Consider the following 24,107-nt stretch of genomic DNA (forward strand, 5'->3'; position numbering starts at 1 on the left):
TTTAACTCCGTCCAATTTACAGAGAAGCTGCTGTCCCTGAAGGAGGAGGTCGAGAAGAAGCACCAGTCCCTTCAAAACGCTTACGAGCAGCTTTACGTGGACTACAATCAGGCTCAGGACAAAGTTACCCAGTTGGAGGATAGGCTGAAGGATTCAACGATACGTACACCGATCGAAACTGTGTCTCGTTCGATACAAATAAGCCAGCTGGACAGTGCGGATAAATCTGTCCAGACGAATGATCTGCAAACAACGGAGGACAATGAGAATAGCATCGCCGAGTTAACTGAGAGGATCAAGGATATCTTGAGGAGTACCGTAGTCGAAACAGAACCTAATGAGTCTATATTCGAGGCTGTCGCTAAACAGTACGTGGACACGAAATGGAAGAAGGAGCTCTTAGAGAAGAAGGTAACCGAGCTCAGCCGAGACCTGGAAGAGGCTGTGGACATGAAGGACAATTTGCAAGTAGAATGCGACGTGATGCAATCGCACATCGATTCCTTGTTGTTAGAGGTTCAGGACCTAAAATTGAATTTACCGTCCATACCGGAGGCTAGCGAGGAACGGGTCGCCTCTCTAGAATCGGAAACAGAATCGTTGCACGAAGAGGTGAAGCGTTTACAATCCGAGAACTCGTCGTTGAAGAAGGAGAACGCGATGTTGCGAGAAGGTTGCGTGAACGAGAACCGAACGGAGAGTCAAGGACAAACCGCGTCCCGAAGAAAGCCGACGAGGTTAGAGGATATTCCAGAGGACATCGAGGAAACGGATAGCGCGGTGGAGAACCTGAATCGCAGGTTGCACGCGACCTTGGACGAGAACGACGAGCTGCGGAGGAAGGTCGATTTGCTGGAGAACGCGGAGAAGGAGACGCAGGAACAGCTGAGGATGTCGCTGGAGAGGTGCAAGGGCTTGGACGAGAACATCGAGTTCATCGAGGAGTTGAAGCTCGATTTGGAGAACGTCAGACGGGAATTGAAAACCTCCACCTCTAACGCGAAACAGCTGGAGAACAGTTTGACTCTCCTGCGAGACGCGAAGAGAGAGATCGAGGGAGAGAACGAGGAGCTGTCCCGAAAGAACGAACAGCTGGAGACGGAGATCGCGAAATGGCGGGAGGTTAACTCTGGAACGAACGACGACGTGATGGAGAACCTCCGGGAACAGCTTGACAGAGTCACTCGCGAGAAAGACGATTTGGAGTACGATATCTTGAACATGAGGGCAGAGCTGGACGAAGCGTTCGCTCAGATAGACTTGAAGGAAAGTCACATAACGAGGCTGAGTCAGGAGAACGAGAACCTGATGAAGGAGAAAGGCTCCTTGCTAGAGCAGCTGTCTGCCATTCAGGACGAGTCCAACGATAAGATTGATCTGGTGAACACCGAGAAGTCTCTGCTGGAACAGGAACGGGTCGAGCTGAAGGAGCAGGTAGAAACTAACGAAGGAGAGCTGAACGAAGTTAGAGAACGATTGCGTGAAACGGAGGAGAGATACGCGAAATTGGAGAATGAACTTTTGTCGATGAACGAGAGGGCCGAGCAGCTGCAACTGGAGAACGAGAATCTTCAGAACGAGATGAAGAAACGCGAAGAAGTTTCGAAATTAACGGAGAAACTGAGCTCCATGCAAAACGATTACGCTCATCTGGCTAACGAGGTGGAAACCCTGCGTTTGAGGGAGAGAGAATTGACAGCTTTGCAGGAACGTTTCGCAAGACTCACGGAGGAGAACGATGCCTTCAAGAGCCAACGCGAAGAGATTGAAGATAATTGCAGAAGGTTAGAGCACGAGGTGGCGTGTCTGCAGGCGGAGAAGAAGGAACTGCTGCATCGCGTAAACGAGAACACCTACGACAACGAGAAGCAACAAGTCGTGGCGCTGTTAGAAGAGAGAACACGGGAGAATGAGACCCTGAAGACCAGCAACGAACAACTGATGGCCGAGGCGATCGAATCGCAAAAGAAGTTACAGAAGAGCATCGAGAGCAACAAAGAATCCGCCGATATGGCCAAAGAAACCATAGAAAGTCTGTCCCACCTGATCAGCAAGAAAGATGAAGAAATTAATAACCTGAAACAGTCGCTCGAGCTAGCCAAGAATAATCCGGAACTGTCGAACGAATTTCAGACCGTGAAGAACGAAAGAGATGAACTGGTGAAACTGGTGACCATTAAACACAACGAAAGCTTGCAATACCACGGAGAAATTCAGAAGATGACGCACATGTTGAACGAGCAAACGTTACAGCTTCGAAACCTGATGTCCGAAAAGGACGCGAGTTTATCCGAGTTGAAGGAGAAGGAAGCGGAGCTTTCGTGGATGAGGAACGAGTTGCATGGACTTCAGGAACGTGTGAGTCAATCTAGCCAGAAAGCATGTGCGGAAAATTCGACGCAAACTTCGGCGGAGATCGCGCTTCTGGATGAAAAGTGCAACGCGCTGGAGGCAGCCTTGATCCAGGAACAATCCAACAACAGAATGTTGCAGAATCAACTGAACGAGAGTGAAAGCAAAGAAGCGAACGCGGCGAAAGAGTTGGAGAGGCTTAGGACGCATCTGGTCGAGATGCAATCGAGTTACACCGAAGAAGCCTTGTTAGCTGAAGAGACTCGTAAAGAACTGGAGGCGAAACTGCAGCAAGCTGAAGAGAAGGTGAAGAGTAGCTCCACCGCCTACACGTCTGCTAACATCAGAGCTAATCAACAGGTGGAAACTTTGCAACAACAGATGGCATTGATTGTTCAACAGAGGGACGATATACAGAAAAAGTTGTCTGTTGCTGAGGATAAAATCTTGTCGCAAACTGCTTCTCTGACCAATCTACAAATTGTCCTGGAACAGTTTCAGCGAGGTGAGTTTCAAATATATTTGAATAAGAAATATGAAAACTAAACGTATGATTTTTAGATAAGGAAAAGGATGTCGTGGCAGCCACAGAGAGGATACAATTGAAGTTGAAGGAATCTCATAGGAAACAAGAAGAGTTAGCCAATGAGGTTACCAATCTCAAGGTATATCTTTGCTAATAATGAATGAAATAAACGTTTAATAGAAGATACATGTTTGCCTAAAGATAAATGTTTTAATGCCTGTTAATAGGAACAATTAGCCGAAGCTAAAGAATGCTTGCAAGCAGCGTCCAGATTAAGCGAACAACTCGATAAAAAAACAGAACGTATCGAACAACTGAGCCAAGAAGGTACCTCATTCAATACTTCTAGAATTTTTATAACTGCCTGCATCTTGCTCCTTTTATCTTCCGCATGATTAGCATTTTTTTGCAAATCAAGTACATTTAAAGTCATTGTTTATTAAACAAATGAAACGAACTAACGCAACGAATCGTTACATCACGCAATTGATTTTCAAACATTGACTAATTGTCATTTACAGAAATTATCGCTGAACGAAAGTAAATAATCTTATGTACTTCTTTGGTGTGGTTATAAATTTTAAGGGTTTTTTGTGTGCAATTTTTAACACGATTTGCAAATGGAAATTTATCGAGTAATCAGCCCATCAGTTAGACATTTTGATTATTGAAATTTGTAACATAAGTGGCTAACAATATATGTTTAATGTAATCACTTTTGGAATGATTCATTAATTTTTTATATAGTTTAATTGCTTCTACCAGTCTTGGACCTTATTAAAGTAATGCATTATCTTATTTAAATACCAGGTGAAATAATTGATTTGAACAAGAGAATAATTTTTCTTAAGATTATTTGGTTATTTAGCAGTACAATGATATAATTTTATATTTAAAACAATTTAATAAAAATTAGTCCAAGTCTGGTTCCTATGCTCTGAAGTACTTGTGACCACTATTGAACATCATATTAATGAATCATTCTAACTAAAATAATACAGAAAGATACCGTTATTTCTTAAGAGTATATTAATATGCTTAAAGTTCCCCTTATACAAAATGTAAGAAAGCACCTGCAAAAGAGTTTGATGCCGTGAAAGCTTCTATACAAATAAATACACAAAATATCACATGTTCTGATTACAATATGTATATATGCACTGGTGAAATGGTTGAAATTCACTCTATAATCATCAAATTGAGCATGACCTGTGACTAATCTGCAAAATCAAACACATAGACAATCCGGTGGTGTAGTCAAATATCAGCTGGTAATTCTGGGATTTTGACAATAGCCCAGGATTCTTGCTGGTATCCGGCTACGAACCGGACCATCGCCTTAGCGCACTAAATCACATCTTCATTGGCTCATGCATTGCCACTGGTGCTGGTACTACCTTCTCTTTTTTAAATATAAATTCCTACTTATTGATATAAGGTATTAATTATGTACAGATAGAACTATGAAAAATTTAATTTGGTAATTACCTTATTCCTGCAATACGTTAGATAATACCTCCTTTACAAGCTAGGAATAATGTAATGACAACGTTACACTTATTGATCATGAACTGTGTAACTTGCCACTGAAACTAAATCATGTTTCAATTGTACGTTATAAGGAAAACTATATGTAGAACCACGTATATATAAAATTTGGTGGTGTTGGAGTGGGTAATCTCATGCGGTAACTGTGAGTGTGTAAATTGTAAAAGCTCATATTACCTCGTGGGGTTTCCCACCCGTTACCATTATCCTACAAGGATCAAAGCATGTAGTTAAAAGCTTTTATTTTGCTCTCAATAATATGTATGTTTTAATTTTATTCCATACAATTACTTTCTGAATTGTTTGACCTTTTGTAATAGCGTACTATTAAATTTGAAATAAATATAATATTTACAGCCACGTTATTGTAACATACTAAAATACTTTTTACTATATTAATAAAGCTTTCTTACTTCTAGTGGCATGAGTCAAAGTTAGTTTGCTAGTATGGCATGATAAATGAAGAATGCAGCATGACCGATTAAGACATGGGTGTGAGTATTAATTCAGGTACTGGTGTAATATTCGGACAACCAGTACTTGTATTATACTTACGCTCATATCTTTTCAACCTTCAAATCTGCCAAGTTTACAACGTTGGAATGCACGTATATAGAAACGAAGCATCCAAAATGCTAAATTTTTCCTCGAATAGTTTTATCAATACGTATATCTTTAAGCATATACAAACTAAATATTCTCTTTCTTATTTGTTTTATCGTATATTTATAGTTGACCGGTTATCGAATCTTGTAAACACTGCCGATCATAGGATAGAAGAAGCAAAACAAAATGGAGAGGGAAAAGTTGACAAGTTAGTACATGTTCGCTATTAATTCTGTACTAACATAGTACAAGTATCTATTGAATATACATACATATGATATAATTTGTGCTGTACTATTAAGTACATATAAGTAAATATATTATATTTACAGAACCCTCGTTAAAAACTTATTATTGGGTTACCTATCATCGTCGGCAGCAGATAAGTCCGCGGTGCTCCGAGTATTTTCTACAGTTTTGGACTTCAATGAAACGGAGAAGGATAAAGCCGGTTTGAATAACGCCGTAGCTCAAAATAGTTGGTTCTCTCGTTTAAGTGGTGGCTCTTCCGTTCCCAACAAGGTAAACAACTTTATATTGCACTATTTCGTTTAAACACAATTTTAAAATCTATCGCCGAAACCACTTCCAATGTTACCGCCAAAAGTGAGGGCGCTGTGTTCACATCACGTGAGCAACAGGTTCTGTAACAATGTGGGGGAAGTAGTTTGTCTGACTACCACTGATAGAGTTTCCTTTTATTTTGTTTATCCAGACAGGTGAATAACCTTTTGTGTTGCTCTAACACAACGGAAGTGGTGGGAGGTTTACTCTGCAAGTAGATTATACCGTCCAAACAGCGTGCAGAAAGAATTCCTTAGAGAAAAAAGATGCATTTGATTTTAATCGATTTTTAGAACTTAAAAATTTTGAAATTTGATAATTTAAAAACTTGATTATACACATGTAATATAAATGTAATATTATAGTTGAATATATTGTACTAATAATTTGTATGTTTCAGGATCATGAGACATCCTTGTCAGCTGCATTTGTGAGATTTCTAGAAAGTGAATCAAAGCCTAAACCACAGTTACCTGCCTTACCGATTCAAACATCGGTTCGTATAAAACTATTTATCTTTTTCGTTAAGAATACGTAGAAGAAGAAGTCATCGATTTTAGAAACCGTAGAGTTCATGAGAAGACAAGGGAGAACCTGTTATCTTCTTACCATAAAAGAATAATAAAAGCGGGTGACGAGACACTTCTTCTTCTGCGTTTCTTTTTAACTGAAGGAACCCTCAAATTATAATACTTACTTTAATTGAACGAAATTGTATAATGCATTTAGGCTTTACCACGACCCGGCCACAGTAGACAACATTCTACATCGTCAACGCAGTCTACGTTATTGCTTTCGAACGTGAATCTGCCAACATTCCCAGACTTCGTTCCAGCCAGAAATACAGGATCAATTCTGAAAGAAGTGTTGAAGGATAGCTGATATTAAAGCTTCCAGGATACCCTGTTTTATACGCTTTAAGACTGTAGTGGAAAGCAATCCTTAAAGAATTGAATTTAAAAGGGGTATACAGTGATTAAACTAAGATCGTTTTTACAGAAGAAAAAAAAGTTTATTCAGTTTCAGTTTCAGTTATGCAAATAAATTTATGACTAAGCATTAACGAATCATTTTGTCTAAAATCGTACAACGAACGAGATAGTATATTTACAGTATTAAATCTATTTACGTATATTTTGTGATACGTGCTGAAATTATCGGAACATATTTTTCTGCGTGCTCGTCAGAGTGCTATTACACGTTACTCTTAATCTAATTTGAATGTATTGTTACTATGCCTTGATTGAACCAACTCATTTTCTTAAGTTTTACAACAATTGTGTATATAAGAGTACGCGCGCTAGGAATAAGTACGACGTGGTGGGCTAGCAATAAATATGTAACAAATTTATGTTAAATATACTATATTATAATGCTTCTAATTATACTGGCTAATTATTTCATAAAATCCTGACTCCGCATTTAGCTTAAGAGTGTAAAAGTTTTATCTTAAGGGTAGAGATGTCCAAAGAACAAGTCCAGAAGTACATTTCAAATATTTTATTAAAAAAGAACCTTAAATTATTTTACAAAAACAAAGTTCTAAATGTTAAAAATATTAACAAATACGAGAATATAATACAGGAACACAAAGTACGAGGTATACATTTACAGTCAAATACATATTTGGTATATAAAGATTTATTTCTCCTCCTTCTTCTCCTCCGCTCCTGCTTCTTTCAACGCAGGTTTGCCGGTCTGTTCGATGGTGACGTTTCTTTCGTTTTGCGTGATCGCTTTGTCTTTCCTGGGTGCCGTAATGCTGAGTACACCATCAGACGACAATGTGGACGTTACCTGATCGATGTCGCATTGCTCAGGTATCAGGTACTTTCTGACAAACTGTCTCGAGATCCAACCATGCTCGTCTTGCTTCTCCTCGTGTTTGCCTTCGACGACGACGCATTTGTCGACGACTTTGACGTTGATTTCTTCTGGTTTGAATTGCTGGACATCCAAGACTACCTGGAACTTGTCCTTGTCAGCCTGCACGGTGGATGTGCCGCCTCCTTCGGTGCTCCTCAGCAGTTCACCCCAAGGTCTGTAGTACAGCAGAGGTGATTTGAAGAGTCTTCGGTCCCGGCTGGGCAGAAGATATTGTTCTAGGATGGATGGATTGCGTAGTTGTTCAGGATACAGGCCCAAACCGAAGTTCTGGTCGAATAGCCGGTGCGGGTGGTCCAAGTCCTCCCACCAGTTAGAGAACAGCAATGGTACCAAAGACATTTTTGGATTACTGATGTACTGAATTACTCTCGTAAATGTTTAAGACTCGCAGAGTAAATCGCTTTGTCGTCTTCTCGCTTTGAGAATCTTGTTCGCTTCGCTTTGCGTAGAACACTGTCGCTACGCCTCACGGCGCGCGTATTTATACCGGCAGGCCGGCGGTAGGTGGAGCGTCCAGAACGTTCTAAATCCGTAAACATATTCGAGAAAATTCGTTGTTTTATTTTTGCATCAAAGTATATTTTAGAGCATGTACGTGACTCACCGACAATTTCAATGTAAAATTGCATTCGTCCAACGGATGCATCGGTCATTAATTTGAAAATTGAGCAGAAGTTTGCGCTACGCGGTCGCAACGTACTAGATGTAGCTAGTGCGTAGTTTCGTAGAAACCCTATATTTATTTCGATCGGTTTATTTATGTTTTTAAATACGTTTTACCTCGAGAAAAATGTTAATCTTGCTTTTTTATCGACGTTCTTTGCGTGATTGACTGAAACGTTTCTCGACGAAAAAACGAGTCGTTTCTAGAAATCTTATGATACGACTGTACGAGTGACGTGACTAATGCGGCTAGCAATGTCATTCGAAATAAAGTTTATTGGATCATGCAACGGAAAGATACAATGTATTTTTATATGAAATTAGTAATTTTTAAAAGAAGTTCCAATAAAAAGTGTAGTATTATTAAATGTGTGACGTGTTGTCTTGTATTTTGAAAATTGATTATTTTATCGGACATTTGTTCTTATCAGCAATAATCGTAAGACATACGTTTGTAATATTCGTTTATTGATTTCTGATGTCATATTACATCAGACAAATATGACAAAAGTTATGAGATAAACAATTAATATTTTTTCAACAAAACTCAATGTAATTCTGCTTTGTCTAGCAATTTCGCAACACATAATATTAATTAATAATTTCAACGATCATCGTCGTTGTGCCAGTTCTAGACTTTTCTAGAATTTTCCGCTTTGTGCCAGTTCTAGACTTTTCTAGAATTTTCTACGGAACATTTTTTCGACAAGTCAGACATATATGTATGCCTGTTAAAGATAAATAAGTACCATTTACTCGTCTTACACCGCTTTCTAAGTACATATCCTATTACCCTTTCAAGAAATAAATCCAACCAGTGTGAGAACGTAATTAAATATCACTGTCAACTTTCATAATTCATTGTACTTTGTTCTATTAATTTCTTCGTTTATTAGAACGTTAGGAGAACGTTCGTATTTCATTCAAATTTATCGCTGACAAGGTGATTATTCAAATCGAAATTTTGGTTCCTCGAGTTATATTTAAGCCACCGTTCGTTCGCACCTTCTAGACCTTTCTTAACCCATGAGGTTTCGGTATTGATTTTCTTCGTCCTAGGTCAAGCTGTTCCCTTTAAATTTTACCTAACAAGAAGGCTATCCTGTGACCAATGTCTGGAAAAAAGATTCTACTTGGAGTACCATTCGAACTCAGGTCTAATTCTGTGCGAAGTAAAATCGATCTTTCTCGGTGTTTCTAACTAAGTTGTTGGCTTACGTTGGCTGCAAGCCCACATGCTTTATCATCGCATCGGTCAACGTACTCTGAGCAATTCTAGACACTTCTAGGTACAAATCGAAGCACTTTTACTATGAGGAACAAAGTTGACACGCATCATTTGCGCATTCATGTGGATACTATTTTCTATTTTAACATTCTGGCAACCTTCGTCACGTTATTTTAGACAGATCTTATTTTATGCTGGATATATATACTATTTACAGACTGATAATTATTCATTTTGTAATGTAGATTCAGGCATAATTTTCTGGTTGTATAAAATTAGATGGTTGTACGATAAAATGTGACCATCAGAGCGTTGCGCGTGTACAGCGTCACGTATTCCTTTTGACGTTCGAGTAAAAAATTTATCCTTATATTGTGTTTTTAAGTAATATACTGACGAATATAACTGTTTAGAAAACTGATAAATATGCGATTCAATATAAAAAATCATTAATATGTAATTTAGAAAAAAATCATTTTCGCAAGCAAACTGAATGCAAAATTAATTTTTGTATTTAAATTGAAATGTTTATTAAAAATACTTATTAAAATAGGATGCACATTATACAAATTTTAATACGAATGTTTTGTTTAGTATGAAATATTTTATTTTGGTTAAAAATCATTGCTCTTCTCTTAACATTTAAATTACTGATTTTAATGAAAGACTGATATCAACGTTAAATAAAAATTTGTCGACTATGCAAAAATATCAATTTCTCTGTAACCAATCTCTACATTTACATTAATAAAAAAGTCATTTATAAAAAATAACCTAATTTGAACTCAGCAATCTTAAGAAAGTACAAGGATTCAGGAAGAGAGGGACAAATAAAGTCTTCATTTTAAATCAAAAGAATAGTTTATTTAAACACACAAGCAATACAAAAATGTCTTTTAATGTTCTCATACTGTACATTTACAATACAATAAAGTGTTTGCATGAATAATTAAAATACAAATAGTGATGATGATGAATGAATTCTACATCTACGCAGCTTTCACGTTGCCCTTTCGTCCACGCTGATGTTGTCCCCTTTGCTGAGGCTGTTCATTCTGCGTTTCAGTATCATTCTGTTGACTTTCGCAATTGGTTAACGCAGGTTTACCCGTGTATTGTATTTTTACAACCTTCTCGTTTGATTTCGACTTTAAAGGTTCTTTCCTTGGTGCAGTGATAGATAAGATACCATCGGAGGACAAATGCGATTCTACTTGGTTGATATCGCACTGCGACGGTATAATATATTTTCTGACGAACTGTCTGGAGACCCAACCGTGTTCGTCTTCTTTCTCCTCGTGTTTGGCCTCGACAACAACGTTCTGGTCCACTACTTTGACGTTAATCTCGTCTGGCGCAAATTGTGAGACGTCCAGAGTCACTTGAAACTTATCTTTATCTGCCTGAACCGTGGATGCACCTTTTCCGTGCCTTCTGCTCTTGATGAACGGCTGGTAGCGTTTTCGGAGTCGTCTGGATGATGGTCGATAGAGCAGGACATCTGTAGTCAGAGGCTCTAGATCCAGCATATCATCTGGATCTACTACCGTGCCAAAGTGTTGATCCCACAAGCGATGAGGTCGGTCTAGATCCTCCCACCAGTCGGAGAACAACATCGGTATTAACGACATTATGAAAAGTTATTCAATTCACAAACGCGCCAAACACTTCGATACCACGATTCTAATTTAAGCCTTGTTTACTACAGCTATTCTATTTTTAGAAAGACTATTATTATGTAACGAGTGAATCGCTTATTCGCAACCGGTTGTCCAGCCGCACCGTTATATCGTTCACACGTGAATCAACCGTCGGCAACCACGCAGTTCTCTTTATACGTTGCGCGCTAGACAAAATGGTGGGGGCGCCGCGTGTTCGAGAACACCCTGGAAAACACCAGAGGTGTCCTTGAATGCGCTATCTTTTTCGTGCTAAAGATCAGTTCTGTTACGGACCTGCGCAACACGACGTAAACAGAGTCGATTCGGGACCCGCCATAATCTGATATGCGATGACGCTGCTTTCAGACGTGTCTACCGAATGAGTTTGCTTTAAACGTTTAGGAACTGGTTCTGTTTATTCGTTTTTTAGAATCATGCAATTAACGGCACAATTAACTGGAGAATTATCAAAGTTTTTAATTTAGAAAATCAAAAGTTAATAAACTAATAAAGTTAAAAATTTGAAACTTGAAAAATTTGCGAATTTAACAGTGAAAATTTTTCAATTAAAAATAATAAAACAAGTATATAGAAATAACTTTAGTTATTTATAATTATATGTGCTGTAGTATTCAGGTCAAGACGAAGTTTCGATCATGGCAGTCAATGAATCGATACCATAAATGTGAGGTTATTAAATAATTATTTTTGCAGTAATAAATTCGAATATTTTTAGTCGTTTATTATTAAATTCTTATCTTTACATTCTAATGTTAGGTACTTTCATGTACAGAGTTTCAGAACGATCATAATTTTTTAAGAACTTTGAAATTTACAAAGTTCAAAATTTCAGAGAAATTTTACTTGATGATAGAACAAAAATTTGTTGAAAAATTTTGAATACTCAAATATATTGATGAAATTTATTTAATGAATGTGTCTAAATGAGATGTTTAAAATCACCTAATACGCGAGGAACAAATAAAACCATACAAATTCTATAACTCGTAGTTTATTCGAAAAAGAACAATACAAAATAAGATAAGGCAAAACTACGATTATTGATAAGAAAATAAAACCAGAAAAAATAGTATGATACCATAGGTATCGAATAAAGTCGATAAACCGTAGTCAGTCTATTGCACCATAAAGGTGCGTTCTCACGTAAGAGGAATGTATCGCTACATTTATTAAAAGGCATACATTTATAAATATCACATCGAATAAATACTCGCGTTAGGAGCTACAAAATGCGTGTACAATAATGCAACAATTAGGAAGGTTTGCAGAAAACTTCGACAACTTATTACTCTGCTTTCTCCTCCTCCTCCTCCTCCTTCTTGTTGTCTTCCTCGGTTTGACGCACTTCAGCCGGCTTGCCGGTATGCTCGATGTTGATTACTCTTTCACCCTCGGAAGTTAGTTGCTGTTTTCGAGGTACGATGATGGAAAGGATACCGTCGGAGGAGAGCTTCGACGACACCAGGTCGATGTCACACTGTTCAGGTATCATGTACTTCCTCGTGAACTGTCTGGAAATCCAACCGTGCGCGTCTTGCTTCTCCTCGTGTTTTCCCTCGACAATCACAAAATGGTCGACCACTTTCACGTTAATTTCATCAGGTGAGAATTGTTGCACGTCGAGGTCCACACGAAACTTGTCCTTGTCGGCTTTCACGGTCGATGCACCCCCGTTCTCTCGTCGCAACATTTCGCCGCCCCATGGCCTGTAATAAGCCATGGAATATTTCGGAACACTGTCGTTTAAACGCCCCATGTTAACCCCGAGGCCGAAATCTTGACCCAGCATTCGATGGGGACGTTCCAGGTGTTCCCACCAGTTGGAGAAAAGTAATGGTAACAGGGACATATTGACTACCTGAAAATTTTTCAATTAATTTTCTTTACCGAGTTTTGGATTTCAAATGAAGCAACCTTATTACATACTTTTAAACGGCTGAGCGAACTTTGTCACGATGCACCAATTCTGGCCAATGCGACTGCTCTCAATGTACTGGTGTGGTTCGCAACATGACCGTGCCATTTAACAGGAGGCGCTTCGATCGAACGGCTGAGCATCTATATGTAAAATTTGAATCGAGCTTGATATGAACTGCTTTTAAATGAGGTATTTTTACAGCTGTTTTAAGCAGGGAATAAACAGCGAACGTAACAAAGGCTATAAAGTCTTTTCGTTTGAAAATTCTTTATAAATTATTAATTTAAAAACTCTTTTCATTATTTTGCAATTATCCTAAGTAAAATAATACATCATGAAATTTGTGAATGTTTCGAATATGTAAATAAACTAACACACTTTGTTAAAATCTTCGAGTCTATGGTTCTTTATAATAATAGTATCATGCTTATTAAATTCAAAGAATATCTTTCTAGAAACATATGTACAAATTTTTATTTTAGATTGAAATTTTGCAAAATGTTTCTTTAAATCAATTTTTGTAATAAAAAATACGTACCTATTTTTTGTTATTTTTGTATTAATATAAGGGTTCAAAAATACACTTTCTTTAAAGTAAAAATAGTCATGGTGGTTAAAATTTTCTGATTAATTCTGAATAAATATTAAATTGTAACGTTAAGGTGAAAATGTGAATATTTTAAACTGAACACGATACTTTCATGGTGCAACATACTTAACATTGCACCCGGTTTGTCAAGGTACAAAATTGAGATTACAATAGAAAGACAAGGAACTTGGCTAACCGGTTTTCCCGAGTAGAATCCCATGGGAATAAAACTAAAAAATTTAACGAAGTCCAAGATACTCTATAAATAGAAATAAATTACTACAATAAAAATTCTTCGATCTTTAGATATTTACAAATTTTTATGAATTGTAAAAATTTAATTTTTGTTGTTAAACGAGAATGAAATAAATTGCAAGACTTATCAAAAAATGAAAAAAATCTATCATAAAAAATACTGAAGGTCTCAATGCCTTATATTTACAAAGTTTTATGAACTGTAAAAATCTAATTTTTGTTATTAAACGAAGAGTTAAATAAATTTTAAAATTTATCAAAAAAAAATGAAGAAAAACTATCATAAAAAATACTGAAGGTCTCAATGCCTTTTAATTACAAGAATTCTTATAACTAAAGATAGAGAAAACACCAAAATTAAGTTATAAATTATTTTATTAAAAAACAAGGGAAGTGTAACGATTTCATACAATTTTACATCTATATTAAATAGAGTATATAAATCAGTTCTAACCTACAATAATTGCATTATGACAATATACATATAAAACAGAGAATAGTCTGTACAAAAAGAAAAATGTAGGAACCATAAAAAATTAAGTCTTATTTCTCAGGCTTCTCTTCCGTCGTCTCAGTCGTTTCCTCACGACTCTCGCTCTCTTTGGTCGTTTTTTCTGTGCTGGTAGTCGTTCCTCCACCTTCCTTCTCGCTCCGAAGGGCAGGTTTACCGGTGAACTCGATTTTGATCGTCCTCTCGTTCTGTTTCTCCTCCGTCTTCTTCAAAGGCGCGGAGATAGTCAAAATACCATCGGAGGATATGTTGGAAGCCAGTTCGTTTTCGTCGACTTGTTCCGGAAGCAGGTACTTCCTCACGAATTGTCTGGAGATGAAACCATGCTCGTCCCTCTTCTCCTCGTGTTTGGCCTCCACGACGATGAAGCGATCGACCAACTTCACGCTGATCTCTTCTGGTTTGAACTGCTGCACGTCGAGGATGACCTTGAAGGTGTCCTTATCGGCGGTTATGGTGGATGTACCGCCCTCTCCTTTTCGGAGGATGTCGGTAAAAGGTCTGTAATACAGATCGAGGACACCTCTGTTGCCCAGAGGAGAGAACCTGTCTATCCCGGGATACACCAGTTGTTCAGGATAGAGTCCCATGCCGAAATTCTGATCCAGCAATCGATGGGGACGCTCCAAATCCGCCCACCATGCGGAGAACAACAACGGCAGCAACGACATTCTTCCGATCGGTGACAGTATCTTGAAAATTTACTTTTCGAAAAAATTCGAGCACAGAAGCACGTTAGAAACACACAGATCTCGCTTCGATACACGCTTGTTCGCTGTCTCGGTTGTAACTGGAGCTTTGCCCTCTGCGACCGCTATTTATGTGCTGGGCTTTCTATGTGGTGGTACATTATCTATATCTACAGGTTTCGAGAAGTTACCGGGCTAAAACGAAAATGTCAACTGCGAGTTTTGCTTCGTTTGTTTCTGTACACGATAGCCGATTGTGCGAGAGGTAATTAATACTGTTTTCCTCTTCTCGTTGCATTATCGATCAATTTTCACGAGCGACTCGACACGCCGCTGTTTTCGCTTCGAGTACGTTCGATGTACGTTTGGGTTACGTCGAATGAAACTTCTCGAATTCGGTTTTGGGTGACGAAATAAATTAATTCGTAATTAAGATAAAGTGACGGAAGTTCGATTATCGGTCGTGGCTGATATTTTTAGAAATATATTTGGTATTTTTAACTTGGTGACTGTAGTTTGGCTGCTATTGTTATTTAATTTTGAAGGACACTTTTGTGGATATTTAAATTTTCGTTTATAAGTATTTATTGGTGTGCTGTTTTATTTTTTGCAAAGCGATTTACGCTAAAATTCAAGGTCTGAATCAATATCGTCGAGTACTCTTCGCTTATAAACAATTTACATTAGGTTACATCTTTGAAAAATTATTTTTGCTAACTTAATTTGGTAATTTTCTCATTTTAATACAAAATTGACGTTTATTGGAAAGAGTTTATTATTTAATGCTTCATATTTTTTATTTTCTTGTAAAAGATTGTAAGTAGACGATTTCTTTTGTAAATGACGTTTATCAAGAATGTTGTACCGAATTCCTACGTAATGGTTGTACGAAATCGGAGATAATTGAATAATCTGATCAACGTAACAGTTACGTAAGTGAAAAGAAAGGAATTTAGCTTATCATTTTTCGTAATTTGCACTTTATTTACATTCATTGTAACAATTATTTCTTGAAATACTGTTTATTATCCATATTTTCACGTAATATCAAGAAAAAGTAAACTTAAAAAGAAAACAGAATAAGGTAATGGTATCTTCTACAAAAGTCTAGAATTTTCGATATCTCTTTTCTGTATTGAGGTCAACGTTCTCGTTGTTTCCAAGATTATTTTCTTTGTTAATACTTTAATAATAGTAAAATAATTTTAAAATGAACATTTGTTGAATATGAATAAAATGAAAATGGATATTTTAAGTATATTATAATCGTGAAATAAATCTTTAAATTATTCCTTGTAATTTTAATTTATTATCTTATACTGATTCTTTAAAAAAATATTCAATAGTAAAATCAGTTTTTCTTTTCATGTAAATTAAAAATTTAATTAAGTATGTTAGCAGATATGGTTTTTCTCTGTTAACACATAAAGTGATTATTTAATGTAAAGTATTACATCATTCACATTATGAAGAAATATATCATATTTTTTTATTTAAACTAGAACATTCTGAACGTTACTGTCAAAGCTTCTTCAAACTTTCACATACTGCGTGCGCGCAATCTATAAATATCGAACTTTCTACAAAATCGTTTTGTCCGGGAGTTCCCGAATTTTCCAAATGGATCAATCTCGAATCATGCGTCTGCGCACTCTTGCGAATTCGCTTACAGAGATAACGTGACAACCGTTAAGTCACCTGCGTATTACTCATCGTAATTGACACCTGTCAGAAAAAAAGAGAACATCCCGAATTAACCATAGCAGTGACGCATCATTCTGAGGCGTTGCCCTAAATGCTTTCTCTGCAAAATAAGTTGATTAATACACAAGTATACTTGCGTTTGCTTTATGTGAAATTTGAGTTTCTATAAAAAAGACATTCAATACTTTCTAAATTTATAAAAAATTTATAATGTATTTTAAATTTGTCATGTATGTTTAAATAAATAAATGTTCAATTAAATAAATAAATTAATATTTCAATGAATCCATACAAAATTTGAGCTTCTATAAAAAAGACATCCATGTCTATTTTCTAAATTTATTAAAAATGATCTTTTTAATGTATGTTTAAATGTATAAATATTCAATTAAATAAATAAATTAATGTTTCAACGAATTCATGCAAAATTTAATGTTTCATGTGTTTCTTAATTTAAATAATAAAAAACACACATGTGTCCATCCGAACCCACCTTCGATGAGCCATAATCCGCGATAAGTTTATTTTCTCCGCGTCTGCGAATATTTTTTTAATGATAATCACGTAGAAAATAGAAGCTTATCTGCGAACGGTGTGTTTTGTGCGTAACTGCACTATGAGTGTCCAAAATAAAATTTATTATGAAAAATGATACAAATAATGGCACAGTATGCTATCAGTAAAATTCCGTAGTATAAATATCTCGAATAAAAATTTATTATAAAAAATTATACAAGTAATTTACTTTGACACAGTATGCTGCGTGCATCAACGAGAAATTGAATTTTTAGCAAAATGGTTACTGGAATGTTTCAGAAGGTAAACAACCATGCTATTTTTTATCTTGGAAATAACTACCCCTCGGAGTTACTGCGACGCAGATATGGCGTCTCTGCTCTTGGAAATAAAGATAACGAAATGCGTAGTAACCTTGCCATAACCTTCCCCTTCTAAATGGGGTTCGCAGGATTGTGATGTAACCAGATTGCTGATCAACCACAAGGCCAATGTCCAAGGCAGTTCCTGCTGAATAAACGTTCGAACTGACCAACGCAGACTGACGTTCGATTTTTCTCTACTTTCGGATATTTATGTTTCTCTGATTAAATATTTACTGGAAAGTATTGTTTGGTTAGTGAAATAAGTAAGGACACGTTATGGGACTTTAAGTATAATTTCTATTATTATTTAGTTTTATTAGTAAATTTATGTTTAATCCTTAATTTTATATATTGATATTGTTAAAAGACATTTTATATATAGATATTGTTAAAAGACATTTTATATATTGATGTTATTAAAAGACATTTTATATATTGATATTATTAAAAGACATTTTATATATTGATATTATTAAAAGACATTTTATATATTGATGTTATTAAAAGATATTATTAAAAGAGATTATATCAACTGCTATAATCATTTGAGTTGTAGTGCTAACTACTAACGTGTATTGTACTAACGCTATCGCAAAATAATGTTACTGAAAAATTAATCAATTTCCAATAACAGCTCTTAAGAATGTTAACAGAAGAATTGTAATATGTAATGAATGACTATAGATAATTTATCGCAATTTCTATGGCAAAAATATTTGTGTTTGGCACTGTCTGTACCTTTTTATCGTCGACTTAACGTATACGTGTCGTGAAACACGGAAAATGAGTTACGCAGTTTCGGAGCAAGATAAATGCGCAGAAATTCATTTTATATATCCATTTCTGCCATAACCATGAAACAGTTTTGAACATCTCTAAACTGTTCTAAAAACATATAAAATATCTTGAGAAACTAAACAGTCTTGCAAAATTAAATTGTATTTAATTATGTTTCATAGGAAATATATAGAAAGTTCATTTACAATTATTATAATATGTATAACAGTGTATTATTTGACGTAATCATTTATGGGAAAATGATAAATAGTAATTTAAGTAAAGAAACTAATTATTTAATCAGCGCCGTTAATGAGCTTCTCGATAACTTCAATTTTTTGTACAACTGTGATGACGTTCTTGATCAGCGGAATACGAATATCAAAACAAAAGTAAACGTAAGAAATACGTAACATTTGAGACGTAAACGTTTCTACAACGTTGCTGCGACGTTAACCGTGCGTTTGGCCCACGTCAGAACGTCGATACAAGCAAGCAGATACGTTGTGGAATACTCTTGAGACATCATCCAATGAATTATACAGTGATTGGTATAGTGAATTGTATAGTAATTATAATTTAAACTAATTGAAACTTCAACTAAAATTATTTTAGAGAGACCTATTTATTTTGCATTAAAAACTGGTGAAAATTGAGTTAGAGATAGAATAAAATAAAACAGCTATTTTAATAAAAAATCTTTCATTATGTTATACACTGTAAAAGTGATAATAATAGTGGTAGCATAATATAATTGATATATTGGTTATTATAATTAAGAATGTGTGTAATAATTGACACAAAATAATTTTATATTGATTCAAAGAAGGACACCATTTTTAACAAACATGAAACACACATATTCCACAGTAGTTCACTTTATTGAATTTTAATTGCACACTGCATTAAAAACTATATACTAAATTAACTTACTAAAGTATTACAAATATATTTAACTACTATATTTGACAGAATAACTAAAAAATTAATTAAATGTATTTTAATTTGTATTAAAATAAATATGAGATGTACAATAAGGACATGACAAATTTCCTGATGTAACAAAAATAACTTGTATAGATAACAAAATTAAAGCCAAGTCATAATACAGCTGATGCAACACTCACTTAACCTAGCGAATAGGTTGATGCAATTTCCTAACAATTCTCAACAATTTCTTAACAACTTAATAACACCTAAAGCTTGTATAAAACATTGTTTCTGAGGTCTAATAATTATCAGAGTAATTATCCATAATTATCCTCAATCAAATATCTGGGAAGAATACACAATACTTTACAGGTAAAGGAATTTTTGTGTTAGATCAGAGCTGTTAAAATTTCAAATCGCTGTTACGTCATTGTTAACATCGGTCGATACCAAACGCGGGCATTATTCGAATTTTCAAACATGACAGAAAGAATGAAAGAAAAATTCGAAGGTTAGCTAAATACTATAATTAACAAAAAATTAACATCTAATGTACATCTATATTTAATCAGAAATTTTGTAGAACGTTCTAGAATTTTCGTGAAAGAAAGATCAATCGAGAATCTACCTACTGCACGTGCTCGAAGCTCCATGAACTATATATAGGAATTGTGTAGCCGGCTCACGCGACAGTGCATAGAGAACAAGCGTGGCGTTCGCATCGTTCACGTAACCTCATATCAAGCTTCTCAGTGATTTTAAAAAATAAAAATGAGACGAGGTGTAACATTGATTCCAAGATTGTTTTCTCACTGGTGGGAAACGTTGGAGCAACCACATCGGTTGATGAACCAACACTTCGGCAGAGCATTACGTCCGGAACAGTTCTTCAATTCGGTATTCGATAGATCACCATTTCGCATGTCCCCGATGCAATATGCATTTCAACCTTGGTTAGAGTGGGAACGCGAAGAGAAGGCTGGATGGTCGATATTAAAGGACGATAAAGACAAATTTAAAATCATTCTCGACGTGCAACAGTTCAAACCTGAAGAGGTTAACGTAAAAGTCGTCGACAATTATATCGTCGTAGAAGGTGAGTGTTTTAAAATAAAATTACGCGCTCTCTTGTGATCTGCTGCGTAACTATAGTGGGGGACAGTGCGTAGTACTAATAAATTGTAATTGAAGTGACTTTATTTTTATTTATTTGTAATGACGTTTGGTGAAGCTTTTAAAAATGTTACTTTTTCATTTTTGAGTTGAATGAAGTATTTATTCCTTTCTTTCGACTATAGTTATGTTGCTAAGTTATTACGTATATGCAACGAATACTAATCTATATCGAATACTAATTTTCCTATAATTATTTTTACAGGAAAACATGAAGAAAAGGAAGACGACCACGGTATGATTTCGAGACACTTCGTCAGGAAGTACTTAGTTCCCGATCAATGCGATCCTGAAAAGGCGACGAGCAGTTTGTCCTCAGATGGTGTTTTGACAATAGTTGCACCAAGGAAGCCGGAAGCCATTGAAAACAAAAAAGAAAGGGTTATTAAAATTGAACGCACGGAAAAGCCATCAGAAGAAGAGGAACCTCAGAAATTAAGACAAGCTCAAAGCCAATAGAAATTTGTTGACTGTTTTTTTACTTATGTGTTTAGTATATTTATCAGTCTTTCATCTGTGTTCCTTCATTTAGTGTATAGATACATGTATAAATAATTTTTACGTTTCTGTAAGTTAAGTCTGAATTTGTACGAATTAAATAAAAACTTTGTACAAAGAAAATAATTGTTGGGATTTTATATGATGTCCATTTCTGCTAATTAAAAAATTTTTAATTGTCATAACTTTGAATAGAATAATTCTGTTTTTTAGAAAATTAAGTTAAACTTTGATTTAAGTGCAAAATTTGCATTATTTTTCGATTGGAATTTAAATTTTCATCAAAACAAGATATTTTTTGGTATATTCATAGTAAAACTAGGCTGAATATAAATAAATATAATACTGAAAATAAATATCATTTTAAGTTAATTCATTTGAAAATTAATATTTCAAAGTTATAAGATTATAAAAGAAATATAGTTATCCTTTTGTATTGTGCGTTTGAATATTTAGATTACCGAATCGAAGTAGATAAGGTTATGTTGTTTGCCGGCTGCGTCGAAACGTCTCGTAAACGACCAGAACGTTCCTTTAAATATTTCAACGAATTAAATTCAAGCAATTTGAATATTATTTGAAAAACATAATTTCAGAATGATTACTCAAATAATTTATTCTGCGATTTGATGATTAAATGCTGTTTAAAACAATTTTGCATTAGTTTATTTAAATAAGAAAATGGATTCTCTTTGAATTATTTCAGTATTTATATTTTGTATTGATACTAATTTTTATCAAAATAATTTTTCAAATACTTACTATTCCTTTTGTTAACATTGCCAGCTGTGTCAAAATACATATTTTGAAAAATATAACAAATTCATTCAAACTCAGGTTAGTTTATTCCGACAAAATATTTTATTCTTACAAAAATGATTATATATGTTAAATTATTTATTTCAATGAAATCTTAACAAATTATTAAGGGGATGATTTATTTGAATTTCATACAAAATAAACAACTTTTATTTCTCAAATAAAAGTAAGTGAACTGGAACCGATTATGAATATATTTCAAATAATTTTATTTCGAACAAAGTATACGCAAGTCTAATATAAAATTATATATTATGTCCGATATTAAGTGATACTGATACTTTACAATGCACTATCAGCAATGCAGTTCTGTGGAACAATGATAATCTTATCGAGCACCAAAGAAATAATCTAACTCAATTCAAAACTCAACTCTAAAGTTATATTTATTTTTCGCAATGTCTAGAACTTTTAGAACCGAACTGTTTATTTTATATTCAACTATGTCCTTCAAAACTAATAACGACTTTGCATTTGAAACGAAAACGAAATCGATAACAAGATACTTTATGGAATTTATGGGATGGGAAATGTAAGGATCAATTCACGACACAAATTTAATTTTAATTTACTTATAAATTTATTAACATAAAAAAATGACACACATTGTCTTTAATAGTCTTCTTACTGACAGAGAATATATACACATACGTATATTAATCTCTAACGAAAACGAAATGATATGCTATGAAACGAAATGACAACTTATAAATATAAAAACCTATCGTTGAACGTTGGTGAACTAATAACATATAAAATACTATAATATTTTTAAACCGTAGATAAACGATTAATGACTATATCGAATAGGAATATCATGAATGGCAGATAGTAGTACGGAACCTCTTCACTTCTTCTCTTCTTTCTTCTCCTCGCCCTGCTTCTGCTGCTGCTGCTGCTGTTTCGACGGTTTATTCTGGATCGCCGGTTTGCCGGTGTGCTCGATCTTGATGGTTCTCTCGTTCTCGATCTTAGGTTGGTCCTTCCTTGGTGCAGTGATGGTAAGTACACCATCTGAAGAAAGCTTCGACTGAACCTGGTCGAGATCGCACTGTTCCGGTATCATGTATTTTCTCATGAACTGACGGGAGATCCAGCCATGTTCGTCGCGTTTCTCTTCGTGCTTCGCCGAGACCACCACGAACTTGTCGACGACTTTAACGTCGATCTCGTTAGGCTCGAATTGCTGGACATCGAGCACTACCTGGAACTTGTCCTTGTCAGCCTGAACGGTCGATGCACCTCCCTCGCTCGTGCGAAGCAAATCAGCCCAGGGTCTGTAGTACGATGCTCTTCTTCGTGGTTGCAAATACAGCTCCATGCGGCTGGGGGACAGCAATTGTTCCGGGTACAGACCCAAACCGAAATTCTGATCCAGCAGTCGGTGCGGGCGGTCCAAATCCTCCCACCAGTCGGAGAACAGCAATGGTACCAGAGACATGATGATTTTTAAGTCTTGTTATGCGATGAAATTGAAGAAAACGTTATTTGAAATGTTATCGCTTTGTGTCGTTTAGGCAACGAGAAATTCGCTTGAACTCGCGATGCTCACTCGTCGGTTGCTATGCAAGTACTGCTTTCAGAGCCGGCTGCGATCGTATTTATGGTCGAGCCGGCGCAGCTCGCGACGATTCGCGAAACTTCTAGAATCGAACAGTTATCCAGACAGCGCTGTATAGCATATAACGTTCATGGAAGGCAAAAGCCGGCTCACGTAGGCAATTTATTCGAATTATTATGTGTTTACACATCTAACGAACACGTAGAAACAAAATCGAGATCGTTTATCTTCTAATTATTACCTACATCATGTTGCTTCTTTTTTGCTGGAGAATTCTATCGGATGTTTTTCATACCGGATGATATGGAATTTATTTATGAATTTTGTTATAAACTGGAAATTGTCTTGTTTTATACAGTACAAAATTTTGAAATTTAAGTAGGCTCACGTAGGCAGTTTGAATTGTTTTGTATTTACAAGTTTGACATTAGACCTACCGGCTTTCGGCGCACGCTTATTTTTAAATCGAAAACAAAAAGAACTGAATAAATAATGGATGAAAAGTAATATAGGATGTATGAATATCTTTTATCTTTGCAAAAGTCAGTGTGTAATTCGATAAAGTACCTTAACGAAATTTTTTAATTAATTTAGAGTATTGTATTGATTCCTTTGATAATCTTACTTTTAATGAACGTACATATATTTTTCTAAATGAAAACAAAACTGTTTATGTATTATTTATAGCCGATTTTGTATAATTTTAGTTTTTCTAGAGAATTCTAGTTCTGGAACTTTCACCTAAC

The 24,107-nt window shown here is 35.4% G+C and overlaps 5 protein-coding genes and 2 pseudogenes across 6 annotated transcripts in view; 2 read left to right on the forward strand and 5 right to left on the reverse strand.

The window, feature by feature from the left end:
- LOC100881350 (uncharacterized) overlaps positions 1-6,978 on the forward strand; it is a 51,726-nt gene extending 44,748 nt beyond the window's left edge. The window contains exons 7-13 of the mRNA XM_003701658.3: positions 23-2,857; positions 2,914-3,017; positions 3,106-3,205; positions 5,159-5,240; positions 5,365-5,554; positions 5,997-6,092; positions 6,326-6,978. Of these exons, the coding sequence (XP_003701706.2) occupies positions 23-2,857; positions 2,914-3,017; positions 3,106-3,205; positions 5,159-5,240; positions 5,365-5,554; positions 5,997-6,092; positions 6,326-6,478 (3,560 nt within the window). The 3' untranslated portion in view covers positions 6,479-6,978. The remainder of the gene's footprint in view (positions 1-22; positions 2,858-2,913; positions 3,018-3,105; positions 3,206-5,158; positions 5,241-5,364; positions 5,555-5,996; positions 6,093-6,325) is intronic.
- Positions 6,979-7,081: 103 nt separating this feature from the next.
- LOC100881460 (protein lethal(2)essential for life pseudogene) lies at positions 7,082-7,948 on the reverse strand (annotated as a pseudogene).
- Positions 7,949-10,216: 2,268 nt separating this feature from the next.
- Positions 10,217-11,189, reverse strand: LOC100881236 (protein lethal(2)essential for life). The gene has a single exon (XM_003701657.3). The coding sequence runs from the start codon at positions 11,003-11,005 to the stop codon at positions 10,364-10,366; it is 642 nt and encodes a 213-aa protein (XP_003701705.1). The 5' UTR covers positions 11,006-11,189; the 3' UTR covers positions 10,217-10,363.
- Positions 11,190-12,031: 842 nt separating this feature from the next.
- LOC100876645 (protein lethal(2)essential for life pseudogene) lies at positions 12,032-13,195 on the reverse strand (annotated as a pseudogene). Its single transcript, XR_013038006.1, has 2 exons — positions 12,983-13,195; positions 12,032-12,914 (listed from the first exon to the last, which is right to left on the reverse strand). The product of XR_013038006.1 is annotated as a protein lethal(2)essential for life pseudogene (transcript).
- A 980-nt stretch (positions 13,196-14,175) lies between these two features.
- On the reverse strand, positions 14,176-15,134 carry LOC100876534 (protein lethal(2)essential for life). Its single transcript, XM_003701617.3, has one exon. It carries the CDS (start codon positions 14,998-15,000, stop codon positions 14,362-14,364), a length of 639 nt encoding a protein of 212 aa, XP_003701665.1. The 5' UTR covers positions 15,001-15,134; the 3' UTR covers positions 14,176-14,361.
- A 4,815-nt stretch (positions 15,135-19,949) lies between these two features.
- LOC100881126 (protein lethal(2)essential for life) lies at positions 19,950-21,107 on the forward strand. Its single transcript, XM_003701656.3, has 2 exons — positions 19,950-20,406; positions 20,689-21,107. Exons 1-2 carry the CDS (start codon positions 20,082-20,084, stop codon positions 20,940-20,942), a joined length of 579 nt encoding a protein of 192 aa, XP_003701704.1. The 5' UTR covers positions 19,950-20,081; the 3' UTR covers positions 20,943-21,107.
- A 1,249-nt stretch (positions 21,108-22,356) lies between these two features.
- On the reverse strand, positions 22,357-23,388 carry LOC100881013 (protein lethal(2)essential for life). Its single transcript, XM_003701655.3, has one exon. It carries the CDS (start codon positions 23,239-23,241, stop codon positions 22,648-22,650), a length of 594 nt encoding a protein of 197 aa, XP_003701703.1. The 5' UTR covers positions 23,242-23,388; the 3' UTR covers positions 22,357-22,647.
- Between the last annotated feature and the right edge of the window lie 719 nt (positions 23,389-24,107).

Source organism: Megachile rotundata, chromosome 4 (assembly GCF_050947335.1).
Source record: "Megachile rotundata isolate GNS110a chromosome 4, iyMegRotu1, whole genome shotgun sequence".
Classification (NCBI taxonomy): domain Eukaryota; kingdom Metazoa; phylum Arthropoda; class Insecta; order Hymenoptera; family Megachilidae; genus Megachile; species Megachile rotundata.

What these genes read in the sequence shown, in the direction of transcription:
- LOC100881236 (XM_003701657.3), bottom strand. Translation starts at nt 11,005, where the DNA reads ATGTCGTTAATACCGATGTTGTTCTCCGACTGGTGGGAGGATCTAGAC.
- LOC100876534 (XM_003701617.3), bottom strand. Translation starts at nt 15,000, where the DNA reads ATGTCGTTGCTGCCGTTGTTGTTCTCCGCATGGTGGGCGGATTTGGAG.
- LOC100881126 (XM_003701656.3), top strand. Translation starts at nt 20,082, where the DNA reads ATGAGACGAGGTGTAACATTGATTCCAAGATTGTTTTCTCACTGGTGG. An exon ending in CAATTATATCGTCGTAGAAG is followed by an intron (nt 20,407 to 20,688) that starts GTGAGTGTTTTA and finishes TTATTTTTACAG; the next exon opens with GAAAACATGAAGAAAAGGAA.
- LOC100881013 (XM_003701655.3), bottom strand. Translation starts at nt 23,241, where the DNA reads ATGTCTCTGGTACCATTGCTGTTCTCCGACTGGTGGGAGGATTTGGAC.